The 14,311-nt window shown below is 34.5% G+C and overlaps 3 protein-coding genes across 4 annotated transcripts; all 3 read left to right on the top strand.

The window, feature by feature from the left end:
• The first annotated feature begins 494 nt into the window (after positions 1-494).
• Positions 495-1,578, top strand: LOC109183538 (GTP-binding nuclear protein Ran-B1-like). 2 transcript variants are annotated; one of them, XR_002054568.1, is made up of 3 exons: positions 495-1,084; positions 1,233-1,302; positions 1,404-1,578. XR_002054568.1 is itself a non-coding variant. In XM_019333642.1 (3 exons), exons 1-3 carry the CDS (start codon positions 970-972, stop codon positions 1,493-1,495), a joined length of 228 nt encoding a protein of 75 aa, XP_019189187.1. In that variant the 5' UTR covers positions 495-969; the 3' UTR covers positions 1,496-1,578. The 2 variants fall into 2 exon arrangements, 1 of the variants encoding a protein (XP_019189187.1); XM_019333642.1 differs by having other exon boundaries at positions 495-1,035.
• A 668-nt stretch (positions 1,579-2,246) lies between these two features.
• LOC109183537 (PGR5-like protein 1A, chloroplastic) lies at positions 2,247-6,776 on the top strand. The gene is made up of 11 exons (XM_019333641.1): positions 2,247-2,610; positions 3,168-3,286; positions 3,389-3,485; positions 3,557-3,657; positions 4,147-4,203; positions 4,303-4,379; positions 4,458-4,509; positions 4,610-4,720; positions 5,478-5,575; positions 5,713-5,787; positions 6,550-6,776. Exons 1-10 carry the CDS (start codon positions 2,415-2,417, stop codon positions 5,780-5,782), a joined length of 978 nt encoding a protein of 325 aa, XP_019189186.1. The 5' UTR covers positions 2,247-2,414; the 3' UTR covers positions 5,783-5,787; positions 6,550-6,776.
• Positions 6,777-8,894: 2,118 nt separating this feature from the next.
• Positions 8,895-12,249, top strand: LOC109183517 (expansin-A18-like). Its single transcript, XM_019333616.1, has 3 exons — positions 8,895-9,078; positions 9,970-10,285; positions 11,821-12,249. The coding sequence occupies exons 1-3, from the start codon at positions 8,895-8,897 to the stop codon at positions 12,131-12,133; spliced, it is 813 nt and encodes a 270-aa protein (XP_019189161.1). The 3' UTR covers positions 12,134-12,249.
• The last annotated feature ends 2,062 nt before the right edge of the window (positions 12,250-14,311 follow it).

Genomic DNA, 14,311 nt, shown 5'->3' with positions numbered 1-14,311 from the left:
AATAATGATGATGATGATAAGAAAGAAGAAAGAAGAAAGAAGTGGAAAAAAAGGGGAAGACGTTGGGGGGAAAAAAAGAAGAAAGAAGTATGGGAAGAGCAGAGGACAGACAAGCGCTGCAGGACCTCATGCACTGTTCATCCATTTTACTGTTCACCTGTATCCATTCCTCCATTTGGAGAAAGCTTTTTATCTATTCTCCAAATTTGTATTAGAAGTGGAAGAATGGAGATAGAGATTGAATTTGGAAGAAGAAATGAGTTTATTATCAGAATGGTCCCTTGACTATTAAGAAATTACCAATTTAATTCTCGATAATTTTTCGTGTCTAATTAAGTCCCTTGACTTTGAAAATATTAATCATTTTAATCTTCCGTTAGATAGGTGTTAAAAGTCTGTTAAATTAGAGGGTATTAATGAAATTTCACATGAGAACCGATTTCTTATATTATTTAATTAGTTAACCCATTTCCATTTTAGAAGACCCATTTACAGATCATCTTTCTCAATTCTCATTGTACCCCCGGCGCATCAACACCTCGGCGCCGCGTAGTACGGCGTCCCGACCACCGCTGACATCCGGCCGCCGTCGCACCCTTCGAACCACTCCGCCGACCGGAAGTTGGCGAGTTTGAGGTTCTCCTGCGCGTCGAACAGCACGTTGTCGGGCTTCATGTCCCGGTGCGCGACGCCGGTACGGTGGCAGCAGCTGATCGCGGACATTAGCTGCCGGAAAACGGCGGTGGCTGCGGGCTCCGACAGCAGCCCCCGCGACACCCTCTCATAGAGGTCGTCGCCTTCGCAGAGCTCGGTGCCTTGAACATCGAAGATCAATTTGACTGTTTTGATATTTATTGGGCATTAGGGTTTGTCAAGCTATTTTGCTCAGGTGTTGGAATTTTAGGTTTGGGTTTAGGGTGTTGAAGAAGTTTGGAGAATTTAGTGTATGGATAAGGATAAATCTTGGCCATGGAGGAGGGAGTTTGTTGCCTCCGCCGCACAAAGCTCACCTGCAACCTCTCTGCCGCCCCATGGGTACTGATCTACTTCGCTTTTGCCTATCCTGCTTCATTTCTTCAATTTCGTACGTGCTCCGTCACTTGATTTGTTCATTGTATTAGGGAATGTATATATGTGTGTGTATTTCCATTATCTGATCCGATTTGATTTATGTTACATTGATTTTTTCTTGTGATTTTTTAGTGGATTTGTGTTTTGTTTGTCGTTTGTAGGCTCTCCCTAATCATCAGACTCTGGATTACCCTAGCTTCAAGCTCGTTATAGTCGGTGATGGAGGAACTGGTGTGTGGAATTTGTATATGATGGGGTTATATGTTTTCTTTGTTGATTTGTGTCTATTTTGTCACTGGTTTAATCTAAATAAATGCTTCTAATTGTTGCAGGAAAAACTACTTTTGTGAAGAGGCATCTCACTGGTGAATTTGAGAAGAGGCATTTGTGTCTAGTGTCTCTGTATAGTATCTTTGTTACATGATTTGTATGTATAGATGGATTAGATGCTGGATGTTCTTGATTGGAATTTGGTTTCTTTTTGTTTGTTTATTTATTTGTTTAAAATGTTCATCTTGGATAAATTTTGCTGGATGACAGCTACAATTGGTGTTAAGGTTCATCCGTTGACCTTCCATACAAACTGTGGAAAGATCTGATTTTACTATTGGGAATCTCATGTGAAATTACATCAATACCCTCTAATTTAACAGACTTCTAACACCTGATCTAACGGAGGACCAAAATAGTTAACATTTTTAAAGTCGAGGGACTTAATTGGGCATAAAAAATTGTCGAGGACCAAATTAGTAATTTTTACAATAGTCGAGGGACCATTTTTGGTAATAAACTCAGAAGAAATTTAGTAAACAATTTCTTCAATTTTTATTTTTTCCACTTCTCAATTCTCCATTTTCTGGAAAATCCTCAATTTCTCCAAGTTAGTAAACGACCCCTAAAATTCCAAGATTTTGTTATTATATATAGTATAGATGTACAAAGGGAATTGTATTACACTATTTTAAAATTTTAAAATAGAACTTTAACCCAGAATTATTATACGAATGGGAAAGTAGAAATTAATATATTTTATTGAGAAGAGAGATTTTTTAAGAATTGGACAAGAAATTAAAATTTAAGGATTTTGTTATTATATATAGTATAGATTATTGCTGAATAAATTCCTTCAAGTCTCAGTAAAGTACGTAATCCAAGATTTTATTGAAATCAGGACAAAACCCATCTTCGAACTCCCTCCTCCACACATTCACCATCTGCCTTATCTCCATTGCCACCTCCACAAAAGGTCATCAAATTTCCATTCCCATTCTCAAAATGCCTTCTTTCTCTATATTTCCGCCACCATTTCTCTCCCACCACCGCCACCGCTATCGCCGCCGCAAATGGCCACTAAACTTGTCTACTCTCTAACCACTCCCCGGTTTCTTCATGCATCGTTTAAAAGACCATTCATTTCTGCGCCTTCCGCTTCTTTGCCTTCTGCGTCTAGGCTCCCGTTGATTTATTTTGCTGGAAGGAAGATCTCCGTTCGCCGGAGGTTTTTGGTTCTATGCCCTAAGGCTACTACCGATCAGCCAGGTAGCAGCTTTTGCTATAAGATCAATAATCTTTTCTTCTTTTTTTTTCTTGGTTTTTACAGTAACATTGATTGGGGAAGAAACGATTGAAAGAAATAGAAAACCCCAATCGATCATAATGTTAATGAGTATAAGAACAATATTTGACATCAATGAATAAGCATTTCGACTTTTTGCTGGAATTAAGTAATCTCCTTGGTTCTATTCTTTGCATAAATAATTAAATTATTGTTGTTCTCGTTTGTATGAAAAGAAGTGAGATAATTTTGTTTTGTAATATGAAGCTGATCATGTGGGGAAACATGAACCGGTAAAGTTCAAAACTTTAGAATTACCAACTTGCAGATTTTCAGGTCAATGATATTCTCTGTACTTCCATTTTCCATATTCCATTTACACCATATGGCATTTGAACTTAAGAAATGGCTAGTGGGGTTATATATATTTTTCCCAAGTTTTAGTTGTTTTTATGGTTTTCTGGTTTAGTTTGGAATTTACTGGATTAGTGATGTCTACAAAGTGAACTTCAGAAATCAGTAAGGTTGGGTTTCGTTTCAGGTCAGGTCCAGGAAGATGAAGTTGAAGTTGACAGTAATGTCTTACCCTATTGCAGCATAGACAGGAAAGAGAAGAAGTCTCTGGGCGAGATGGAACAAGATTTTCTTCAAGCATTACAAGTAAGTACAAGCAAATTAAAGTCTTTATTTCTCTTTAACATATATTTATTCATTTCACTTTGGCATAATTGTTTGGTTTTTATTATCGCCTCAATGCTATAGGCCTTCTATTATGAAGGAAAGGCTATCATGTCAAATGAAGAGTTTGATAACCTCAAGGAAGAGTTAATGTGGGAAGGGAGCAGTGTTGTCATGCTAAGTACGTAAGATTTCTAATGTTTTACCTTCAATATCGTTACATTTTATAACTTCAATTTGTCCAAATTTCAGGTGCTGATGAACAGAGATTTTTGGAAGCTTCTATGGCATATGTTGCAGGGACACCGATTATGTCAGACAAAGAGTTTGACAAACTAAAGATGAAACTTAAGGTACCAGGAGAAGTCAGATTGTGATTAGAAAATCCTAGAAAATAACTTCAAACCCATAAATGCTGAGAAATTTGACATTAGATAGTCTAGAAAAGAAATTTTTAATTGTTGAAGGATTTGAAGAAGAAAATGTTGTAATGTTATTTACACTCTCTTAACAAGCAAATACACATACTACAATATATAGGCAGTAAAGAGAATACTAACAGAGCCAGGGATACTAACAGACACAAGAACCTAAACAGTCACAAGAAATAATAAAAGCTTAATAGTGAAAATAATGAAGCCACATAATGAATCTCAACATTAATGAAAGAGCCATCTCACCAAATCAGTACACATTGAGCATTACAGTCTTTTTTTTTTAATTGTTTAACGAAAGGTGCTCATGTAATGTGAAATTAGAATTTAATCTAGTACTGCGACTTAGGCTATTATTCCTATTACTATTATACTGTTATAGCTTCTCATCGTTTATATTCCTTCTAGATGGATGGTAGTGATATTGTGGTTGAGGGTCCACGTTGCAGTCTTCGCAGTAGGAAGGTTTGTAAGTTATTCTTTCTTAGGCTATGTGCAAATTCTGTAGTGTTGATTCAAGAACTTATTTTCTGGTTCTAACTTGATTGATATGACTTTCTGCAGGTTTACAGTGACCTCTCGGTGGACTATCTGAAGATGTTCTTACTTAATGTTCCTGCTGCTGTTGTAGCGCTGGGATTGTGAGTCTTTGCTGGATTTCTGTTCTACTGATAATAATATGCGTAATTTGAACATTATTTTTTCCTATGCCATGCTAGGTTCTTCTTCCTTGATGACTTGACTGGATTCGAAATCACTTACCTTTTGGAGGTATTTCCAAAGTGCATTTTACTATCGTGTGTATAGTGTATTCGTTCCTCAATTACTGATGCATGACTTGCTTTTATTTCTAAATTTTTTTTATGTGCAGCTTCCAGAGCCATTCAGTTTCATCTTCACGTGGTTTGCGGCTTTGCCTTTCATTCTGTGGCTATCTTTTTCAATCACGGGATTCATTGTCAAAGATTTCCTGATTTTAAAGGTAATATTTTGTCATGGCATTTCTGTTAGCGGTGGGACTTACTTGATGTTTCCTAAAGGGAGTGAATACATGTGTGGAGAGACATCCAGTGCTACAAAAATCCCGTCTAGGCACCGATTAATCGGCGCCTAGGCGCTAGGCGCTGGCCGGCCGCCTAGCGTATCACCATAATCGGTGGTCTAGGCGGTTGACCGCCTAGGCGCTGACCACCTAGGCCTACTAGGCCGCCTAGGTACCAAGTAGGCTGCCTAAGCACTAACCAGGCCACCTAGGCACCGACTAAGTTGCCTAGTCGGCCAATTAAGTATTGTTCCCTTCTTTTTAAAATGGATTATTTCACTCAAAATGACATGTTTTGAGCGAAATAACCCTAAATTGTTCAAACTCTAGATGTTATTAGACGAATATTTAATATTTTAGTATTCACTATTAAAATATTAAATAGTTTATAACACTATCAAGTCTTAAAAAATTAAAAACATTTAAACTAATTTTTTAAAAATAAAAAATACACAGGCGCTTGGCCACCGATTAATCGCAGCCTGGCGCTAGGCGCTCCCGAGCGTCCGAGGAACGCCTAGCAATTTTTTCAACCATGTGTGTATCTCATCTGGACACCCTTGCCAAACCAATTAGGATGAAGATATGAAAACGAAAGGACATCTTAACAGTAGAGCTTAAATTGTATACGAAAACAGTAACTTTAGTTTTTTTTTTTCATCTAGTTCTAGTTAACAAGTTGAAGCTATACTTTCAGGGTCCCTGTCCAAACTGTGGTACGGAAAACACTTCATTTTTTGGTACCATATTGTCAGTATCTAGCGGTGGTTCCAGCAACAACGTCAAATGCACAAAGTAAGTTTTTTTTTTTTTTTTTTGAAAAACACAAAGTAAGTTTTAAATCCCGTGTTGTAATCTTAAGGCCATGCATTTTGTTAGAACAAGAAAAGAGTTTTTAATATTTTGACCCTCGGTCGGTCTATTCTCCTCAGTTGTGGGACAGACATGGTATATGATTCAAGCACGCGTTTGATTACATTGCCTGAAGGAAGTAGTGCATGAGAAAGGTACTTATCCTCCCTACCCCACATTCGTCTCTGAATGATGATCATCTTCAAGTACTCCGTATTAGCAAACACAAAATAGTGTTACATTATATTCTCACTACTGGAAATTATGGAATTTCCGACCACCTGAAAGTGATCTTAAATCAAGTTGATACCAAAAAGTGGTCGGAAATAGCAACAAAGATTTTTCCGGATATCAAAAGTGGTCGGAACAAGGCTTTCGACTTGATTTAAGATCACTTTCAGGTGGTCGGAAATTTCATAATATCCAGTAGTATCTGTATCCTCGTAATGTGGATTTATACGCCGAACCAAGCTCTAATACCATCTTAGAAATGTTACTCAATTGGGCTATAACACAAATGGACAATTTATTCTGTGGACCCAAGTCCACCTTGCAAGGTGGAGCCGGGTCCAAAAATACACAATTTACAAACTGAAGTTCACAATTTATTGTGTATTTGACCCGGGTCCACCTTGCAAGGTGGACCCTGGTCCATGGTATAACTGCTGCCTATAAACCTATACATTCTCTCTTATTTTTCCAATGTGGGATTCTTAACAATGTTCATTGGCTTAACGAATATCAACATATAGTTAGCAGAATTAATATATGTTAATTTGGGGCAAGTACATTTATCTTAAGCCCGGTGCTTGCTATACTTATGATTGTGTAGGTTTTACAGTTGTTGATAAGATATATATGATCAATGAATGGTATTTCTTACGCATTAACGTGCTACACATGATGTTCTTGTGCAGATATCGGGAAAATGGATAGCAGAAGTGCGAGTTGGTCGCATGATATAGCAGATTATGTATTTGGATGAATGTATGAGATGAGAAATAACTGGTGTCTGAGATGTTAGATACTGTTATATGGTTTGTATGTGAATGTGTAGCTATATCATGTATATTCATAACTAAAGAGATGGAAAAATCTCGTAGCTCAAATTTATAAATATAAAAAATCTGGTTTGTACTTATAATCTTCCCTGTAGTTTTTCTGGATTCATGATTGGGATATGATATTTCTTGGTCTTTCTTGATACTTAACAATTATTGGCAGAACAAAGCAAATTTTGACCATTAATTTTACAGCTTTCTATTCCCATCATTTGGTTTAACATTTTAGGTAAAAATGTAATTTTAGTCTCTTAAATCTTAATTGTTCATTGTCAGCGATTTTAGTTCTTAATTTTTTACCATGACAATATTTATCCCTAACTCTTAAAAAAATTGTATTTTTAACCCCTAAAGGAACAAAACTAATTTTATTAAAATTTTACTTGGTGCATGGATATTTCAAAATTTTATTATCTTTGCTATTTTTTATAACATTGTTAGTTTTGGTATTTCATCATTTTTCCTACGTGACTTTGTTAAAATCATATTTTTATTTTACAAATGAAATATCGAGACTAAACAAAGTTATAATTAAAGATGAAATATCAAGACTAAACAAGGTTATAATTAAAGAAGAAACATTACAAAGTACTAAAATACTCTGTACTAAATAAAATTTTAATAAAGTTTAATAGCTTTGTTGTTCAAGAGTTTTAATTGTAACTTTTTTGAAGAGTTACGAATATATATTGCAATGATAAAAACTTAAAGACTAAAACTGCTAACAAAGAATCACTACTGGAAATTATAGAATTTTCGACCACCTGAAAGTGATCTTAAATCAAGTTGATACCAAAAAGTGGTCGGAAATAGCAACAAAGGTTTTTCCGGATACCAAAAGTGGTTGGAACAAGACTTTCGACTTGATTTAAGATCACTTTCAGGTGGTCAAAAATTTCATAATTTCTAGTAGTGAATAATTGAGGGACTAAAATTATATTTTTCCAACTTCTTATTCGAAATGAATAAGGTATTCTTCCAATGGAGAGCATGGTGTTCGATATTCTTCAATGGAATAATGATTTTATTGTAATACTCAAATTGCCTAAATGTTTTTATTTATTATTTATTTAAGGGTTTGGGTAGATTTGCTTTCTTATGTTGGTTGCTATGGAAATATAGAAACGAGAGCTTGTTTAATTTGATCAAAAGAGTTATGACCAAATTAAAGCATTTTAGTATTATTCTTATGTAGTCAATTTGTATAATATATGTACCATTCCAATTTTTATCAATTTAATATTAAGAAAAGTTGCATTTTTGTTCTCTAACTTGCAATAAGTTTAGTCCTTAATAAATTACACATTTGTTCCTAGTTAGTCACAAAAGTGTCCATATTAGCCCTTCATAAGATCAAAATAATCACTTATGAAATTTTCATTTTTGGTCCCTAATATATTTTTGAAGGATGAAAATATATACTTTTGTGGTTGAATTGAAGGATAGGGTGGTTAGTGAATGTGCGTATTGAGTTAGATTGTTTGAATCTCTGTTATGTATGCCATTTCGGATAGATTGTTTGTTTTATCGTATGTTGAGTCAATCAGCGAACCAACTCATCCACACTCTTGTTAAAGCGGTTGTTTCTCAGGGTGACTCATGTTTTTGGGAGGGGATCCCTCCTGCTTTGTTCTTGACTTTATGAATTAATGCATTTTATTTGAATTGGTGTTCGCTTTCAAAAAAAAAAAAAAAAAAAAAGAGGACCAAATTTACAACTCATAATAATTAGGAAAAACTTACCAAATCCTAATAGAGTAATAGTTATTATGGGAGTAGCTTTTTTTTTTCTTTATATATATATATATATATATATATATATATATATTAGAGTATTTTAAGTTTTTGAAGAATGTCGTCCTCTAGTAATTAATCCTTTCAACTAACATTGACTTAGCTTCAATATACAAACTTTTCTATAAACATGTACTCCATGAAAGCCAAATATGGACCAACCTGCCAGCACGTTTCCTCAAATAAACAATAAACATTAATTCATATGATGTTTAGATGGACAAAACTTTTCAAATGAAATTCTAAAATATATGATATAGCCCAAAATGTTCGTGAGGGCACGAAGGCAACGTCTTGTCAGCCTATTACAGGCGCAAACTATATAAAGCTTGCATATTCTAAGTCAATTTAGTGCACCAAAATACCAAATTGTAGAGCATTATATTAGAAAATCCTAAAGACCAGCTATGCCTACTTCCCGCTGGAGACTAAGCTTTGCTTTCTTTATGGTACTGGTGTTGGTTGCCATTGTAGATAAGTCGGTGGCGGTCGGAGCGTATTCTAGTTACCGACCGCCAGTGTCCCGGCCTAGCGCTTGGAAGGTTGCTCATGCCACGTTCTATGGAGATGAAACTGCCTCTGCTACAGCCGGTGTGTATTTCAATACTTTATAATTTATCATTGAGTTAATACTCAAAATGACCATCAACTATAATAATTTTTCTCAATTTATCCTAAACGACTTTGGTGACTTAATATAGTCCAAGACTTTTGTGCTTTTGCTCAATTTAGTCCTCCGTTTGTTATTCCGTCCATTTGGTGTTAAATAGAGGGACAATTCAGTAATTTCAATATCGTCATCTCTTCACTCCTAGACCAGCAATTTCTTTTACGAATTATTCCCAAACTTGCGAATATAAAATTTGATTCGTAGGTCTAGGAGTAATTCGTAAAAGAAAGAGAGATTTCCCACTTCGCAGGGCTGAGAGTAAAGAGAGACCAATATTGAGATTACTGAATTGTCCCTTTATTTAACACCAATTTGACAGAACAACAAACATAACGAAATTGAACAAAAGTACAAAAGTCTGGAACTAAATTAGGTCACTAAAGTTGTTTAGAACGAAATTGAAAAGAATCATTATAGTCGAGCACCATTTTGGTATTAACTCATTTATCATCATATTACACTGGATCTACTCAACAAGACTACAAATTAATACAGTATATATATACCACCCCCCCCCCCCCCCCCCCCCCTTTTTTTTTTTTAGTAATGTTAAAAACCTATAGTTACTATATATACAAGGTGTGCATTGGATAAGTTCCGCCTTGTAACCCTAACCTATCGAAGTAATTAACCAAGATTGATCATAGCTAACAGCTCAAACCAAGAAACTTAATAAGCCGCTCTTAATAAGACGGGATCGAACATGTAACATTGTAGTTACCAAGTCGACATACAGCCTAACCAACTTAATTGGAACTGCCCGGATTAAATGAAGTTAGCACAAGGATTGTGATTTGATTTTGTGATTTCAGGGGGTGCATGTGGATATGGGAATCTGTTCAGCAATGGGTACGGAGCAGACACAGCTGCTTTGAGCACAGTCCTATTTAACAACGGATATGCTTGCGGGCAGTGCTTCCAAATACGGTGCGCTCAATCGCCGTACTGTTACAAAGGCTCGCCTATCGCCACCGTGACCGCAACCAACCTCTGCCCTCCCAACTGGTCAGAGGACGGCAACAACGGCGGCTGGTGCAATCCACCTCGTACTCACTTCGACATGTCCAAACCCGCGTTTATGAAAATCGCCGACTGGAAGGCTGGCATTGTTCCCGTTATGTTCCGAAGGTAATTAATACTATATTGTCTCATTTTACCTGTGCTGTTTACTATTAATAGGTCAGAATAATTTCTTTTTTTTTTTTCTTTGCTATTTAGTTTTTAATTATTTTTAAATTTAAATTTTTGTGTTTTATAGTACTATTAATTTAGTTTCTAAATATATAAATTTTATATACTAATATTATACTTAACGTTATAAAAATTTGAATTTAAAATAACTTCAGTCAAATCTCGTTAATTAATTAAAGCAGACACACAAAATAAGACGAAAAGATCAGAGTAATTAATATGCCTATCACCCATTCAATTTCAACCAAATAATTAATATACTCCCTAATGTATTTTGTAGAGATGACAATTGTGATTAATAAACTCATCAAGAAATCTTAGCTTATTCATCAAAGTGGAGAATTTTAAATTTATTTCTCTAAAATAGACACTTTTTGTCATATCATCATAGTCTTACATTATAATCTACCAATTAAAAGGAACTCCTAAAACATAGAAACCTTTTCAAATTAAAATTCTTAAACTTTTTTTTTTTTTTTTTTGGGATAATCTTGTAGTTTTCATTATATAACTTTTAACGCGCACACAATTCTCCGTGCTGATCAATGTCATGCCTCTTTATATCTGGTACAACCTCAAAGCAAAAGGTAGACTTTGAGTTTGTAGCAGGTATGAAGTTAACATTTTTCCAAGGATAAATATGAAAAAAGTCAAATAAATCTCCCAACTATATATCAAAATGCAATTAGATTTTCTAATTAAAAATATTTCAAATAAAACCTTAAATTTGTTAAAGGAAAATGACCATTTTGGTCCCTCAATTGTCAATATAATCTCTAGTTTTTAATTCCAACTAATTTGATTCTCAAATTGTTTAAAATTTCGTCAATTAAACCTTCAAAGGAACCAAAATAGTGACTTCTCTATATTTAAAATTTCATCAATTTGAGCATCAAAGGGTTTGATTAACGAATTTTAAACAATTTGAAGATCAAATTAGTTGAAATTGAAAACTAAAAGCTACATTAACAATTGGTTGACCAAAATGATGATTCCTCTTTTGCTAAAACAGTGCAATTATCATTTTTAACATGCTAATAAAAGTAACCACTTGAATTTTGCTGGTGGCATTAATATAGCATGTTTAATGAACTATGACCTGATTGGTAAAATACTTAGCCTATCAGTCAATTTTGGTTTATTTGATCACTTTTAGCTGTTTGACTTGGTTAAACAATCAATATGAGTGTTTGATTAATTAATTAGCTTTTTGTAATAACTTAATTAGTGCTCTAAAATGTTAAAAATTCAAAAAACTGTTCAAAATAGCTTTTTCAATCAATTTTTTAAGAAAATCATTTTGTATGTAATCAGCTAACAACTAATTTACCAAACACTTTTCTACAATCAGCTAATGCTATCAACTAGTCAAACCCACTAACCCACTAACCCAATCAGAACTAAGAACCATTTACCAAACACTCCTTATATATGTTGCATGCTAATTAAAATGTTGGGTTTGGTTGGTGTAGAGTTCCATGTGCCAGGAAGGGAGGTCTGAAGTTCAGCATCCAAGGGAACGGGTACTGGCTGTTGGTGTACGTGATGAACGTGGCCGGCGGCGGTGACATCGCCGGAGTGTGGGTGAAGGGAAGCAAGACAGGGTGGATAAGTATGAGCCACAATTGGGGGGCTTCTTACCAAGCATTTTCAGCCCTTGGTGGCCAAACCCTTTCTTTCAAGCTAACTTCCTACACAACACATGAAACTATTGTAGCATACAATGTTGCACCATCAAATTGGAATGCTGGAATGACTTACCAGGCCACCGTCAACTTTCATTAATGGAGGCCGCGCCGGCGATGAATAATGCCAATTATTATCCCTTTTGTTCGCCATCGATATATCATCTTGCCCACAATCTGTTCCATAGAAACCAACTGAATTACCGGCCGGCTTGTGGGGACTTGTTCACCATCTTTTTTATTCAGAGTTATGTAGTACAATTATCAAAATCTAAATTTTTACAAAGAATGTTAAATTGAATCTTATTAGCATTGAGGTGTACGTACTGTTTTTTATGATCTTAATTTATGTTGTGTTTGAGTGGAAACACAATCTTTTTAATTTTTAGATTTTTTTTTTAAATTTTTTTTTAATGAATATGAGAGATGTTAGATTAGTAAATTTAGAATTCCCAAACTACTCATTAAATTCTCCAAGTATCTCATTTAATGGTCTAAAGCCTTCATTATAAAAAAAAAAAAAAAATCGTGTATGATGTCAAAACTTTTCAAATGTATTCGACATGCTTTTTGATGCATATATATATATATGTGTGTCATAAGAAAATCACTTGTTGCTAAATTAAATTTGCAATATACGATGTCGAAATTTTCCAATGTTTATTGGGACGTTAAAAAATGTAAATATATTAAAATATAATACATCTAAAACATATTTGAAAGGAGAAAAAGAATTGAAACGAAAGTAAGACTTTACAATGTTTATTATTTCTTCATGATGATATAAAATGCGTTGTGATACATGCTATTTATAGTATGTAGTAGAAGCAAAACTAGAATTGTGACTTTCTAGCCACCACACCCATTACTTCACTAACAACCACCTCACTCACCCACTTCAAATACCACTACCCCACTAACTTTTTGACTTGGTTTAGTTATAATAATAATGAGTTAATACCATCTGGGATCTTTCGAGTAAGTGATTTTGTCACGTTTAGTCTTAAATTTTCAAATTGACCACATGTGGTTCTTTAACTTTCAAATTGTTACTATCCGTGGTCCAAGTTAACCATCCATCATCCTTCAACTATCAAATTTTAATCAGTCATGGTCCTTCCAGGATGACCACAACTGGTTAAATTTTGAAAGTTGAAAGACCATGGGTGGTTAACTTGGATCATGGATGGTAACAATTTAGAATTTGAAGAAACACATGTGGTCAATTTAAAAGTTTAGGACTAAACGTGACAAAATCACTCTACTCAGAGGACCCCATATGACGCATTAACTCTAATAATAATATTATTATAACATTGTCTCTCTTAAACCAAGTCGAAAATTTAACCATTTCAATTGTATTCTTCCATTTGAGAAATGATTTTTGTCTTCAACGACTTCATAAAGATATCTACAACTTGACATTCACTCGAGCAATACTCAATGTTGATTTCTTTTTTAGCAGTCAACTCTATGATTTTGTGATACTTGATATCAATGCATTTGCTGCTACCATGAAATACAAGATTTTGGATAACAAAATTGCAAACTTGTTGTCACAAAAAATATTTGTAGGTGCTTCCTACTTGTGTTGGAAAAACTCTAAAATTCTCCTCACCCAAATTGCTTGAGTAGCACAATTTGTTGCTGCAGTGTATTCTGCCTCTGCTGTTGAAAGTGCTACAATCTGCTGCTTCTTTGAACACTAAGAAAATATAGCAGAACAAAGATAGAAAGCGTATCTAGATGTACTTTTTATGGTCTCAACATCTCTAGTCCAATAACTGTCTATTTATCCAACAAGTTTCACAACTTCATTAGTAGAGTACATAAAATTAAATTCAATCAATACTCGTACCTTTGACATATCTCAGAATTCTCTTTGCTGTGTGATTCTTTTGGTTCCTCCATGAATCTGCTAAGTATTCCAACTCAAAAAAAGAAATATCTGGTCTTGTAGCCACCATATATTGGCCATAAACTCTCAGTTAAGCTTTTATAAGTTGTAACATTCACATTCTTACCACACTCATCTTTGGACACCCTTCAACTTTTCAGCTATATACCGAAGTTGTAACTAGTTTGGAGTTTTCCATTTTGAACTTTTTCAAAATATCAATAGCATATTTCTTTTGTGATATAAGAATTCCACCATCTATTTGGACAACTTCAAGACCAGAAAAGCAACACATAAGGCTCATATTAGTCATTTCAAATCTCTTAATGAGTGCCTCATTGAATTATGAGATTAGTTCCAAGTTGTTTTCAATAAAAATCA

This window comes from Ipomoea nil, unplaced genomic scaffold (genome assembly GCF_001879475.1).
Source record: "Ipomoea nil cultivar Tokyo-kokei standard unplaced genomic scaffold, Asagao_1.1 scaffold1129, whole genome shotgun sequence".
In the NCBI taxonomy this organism is placed as follows: domain Eukaryota; kingdom Viridiplantae; phylum Streptophyta; class Magnoliopsida; order Solanales; family Convolvulaceae; genus Ipomoea; species Ipomoea nil.
The sequence above is the reverse complement of the archived record's forward strand: the minus strand, read 5'-3'. Positions and strand labels throughout refer to the sequence as shown.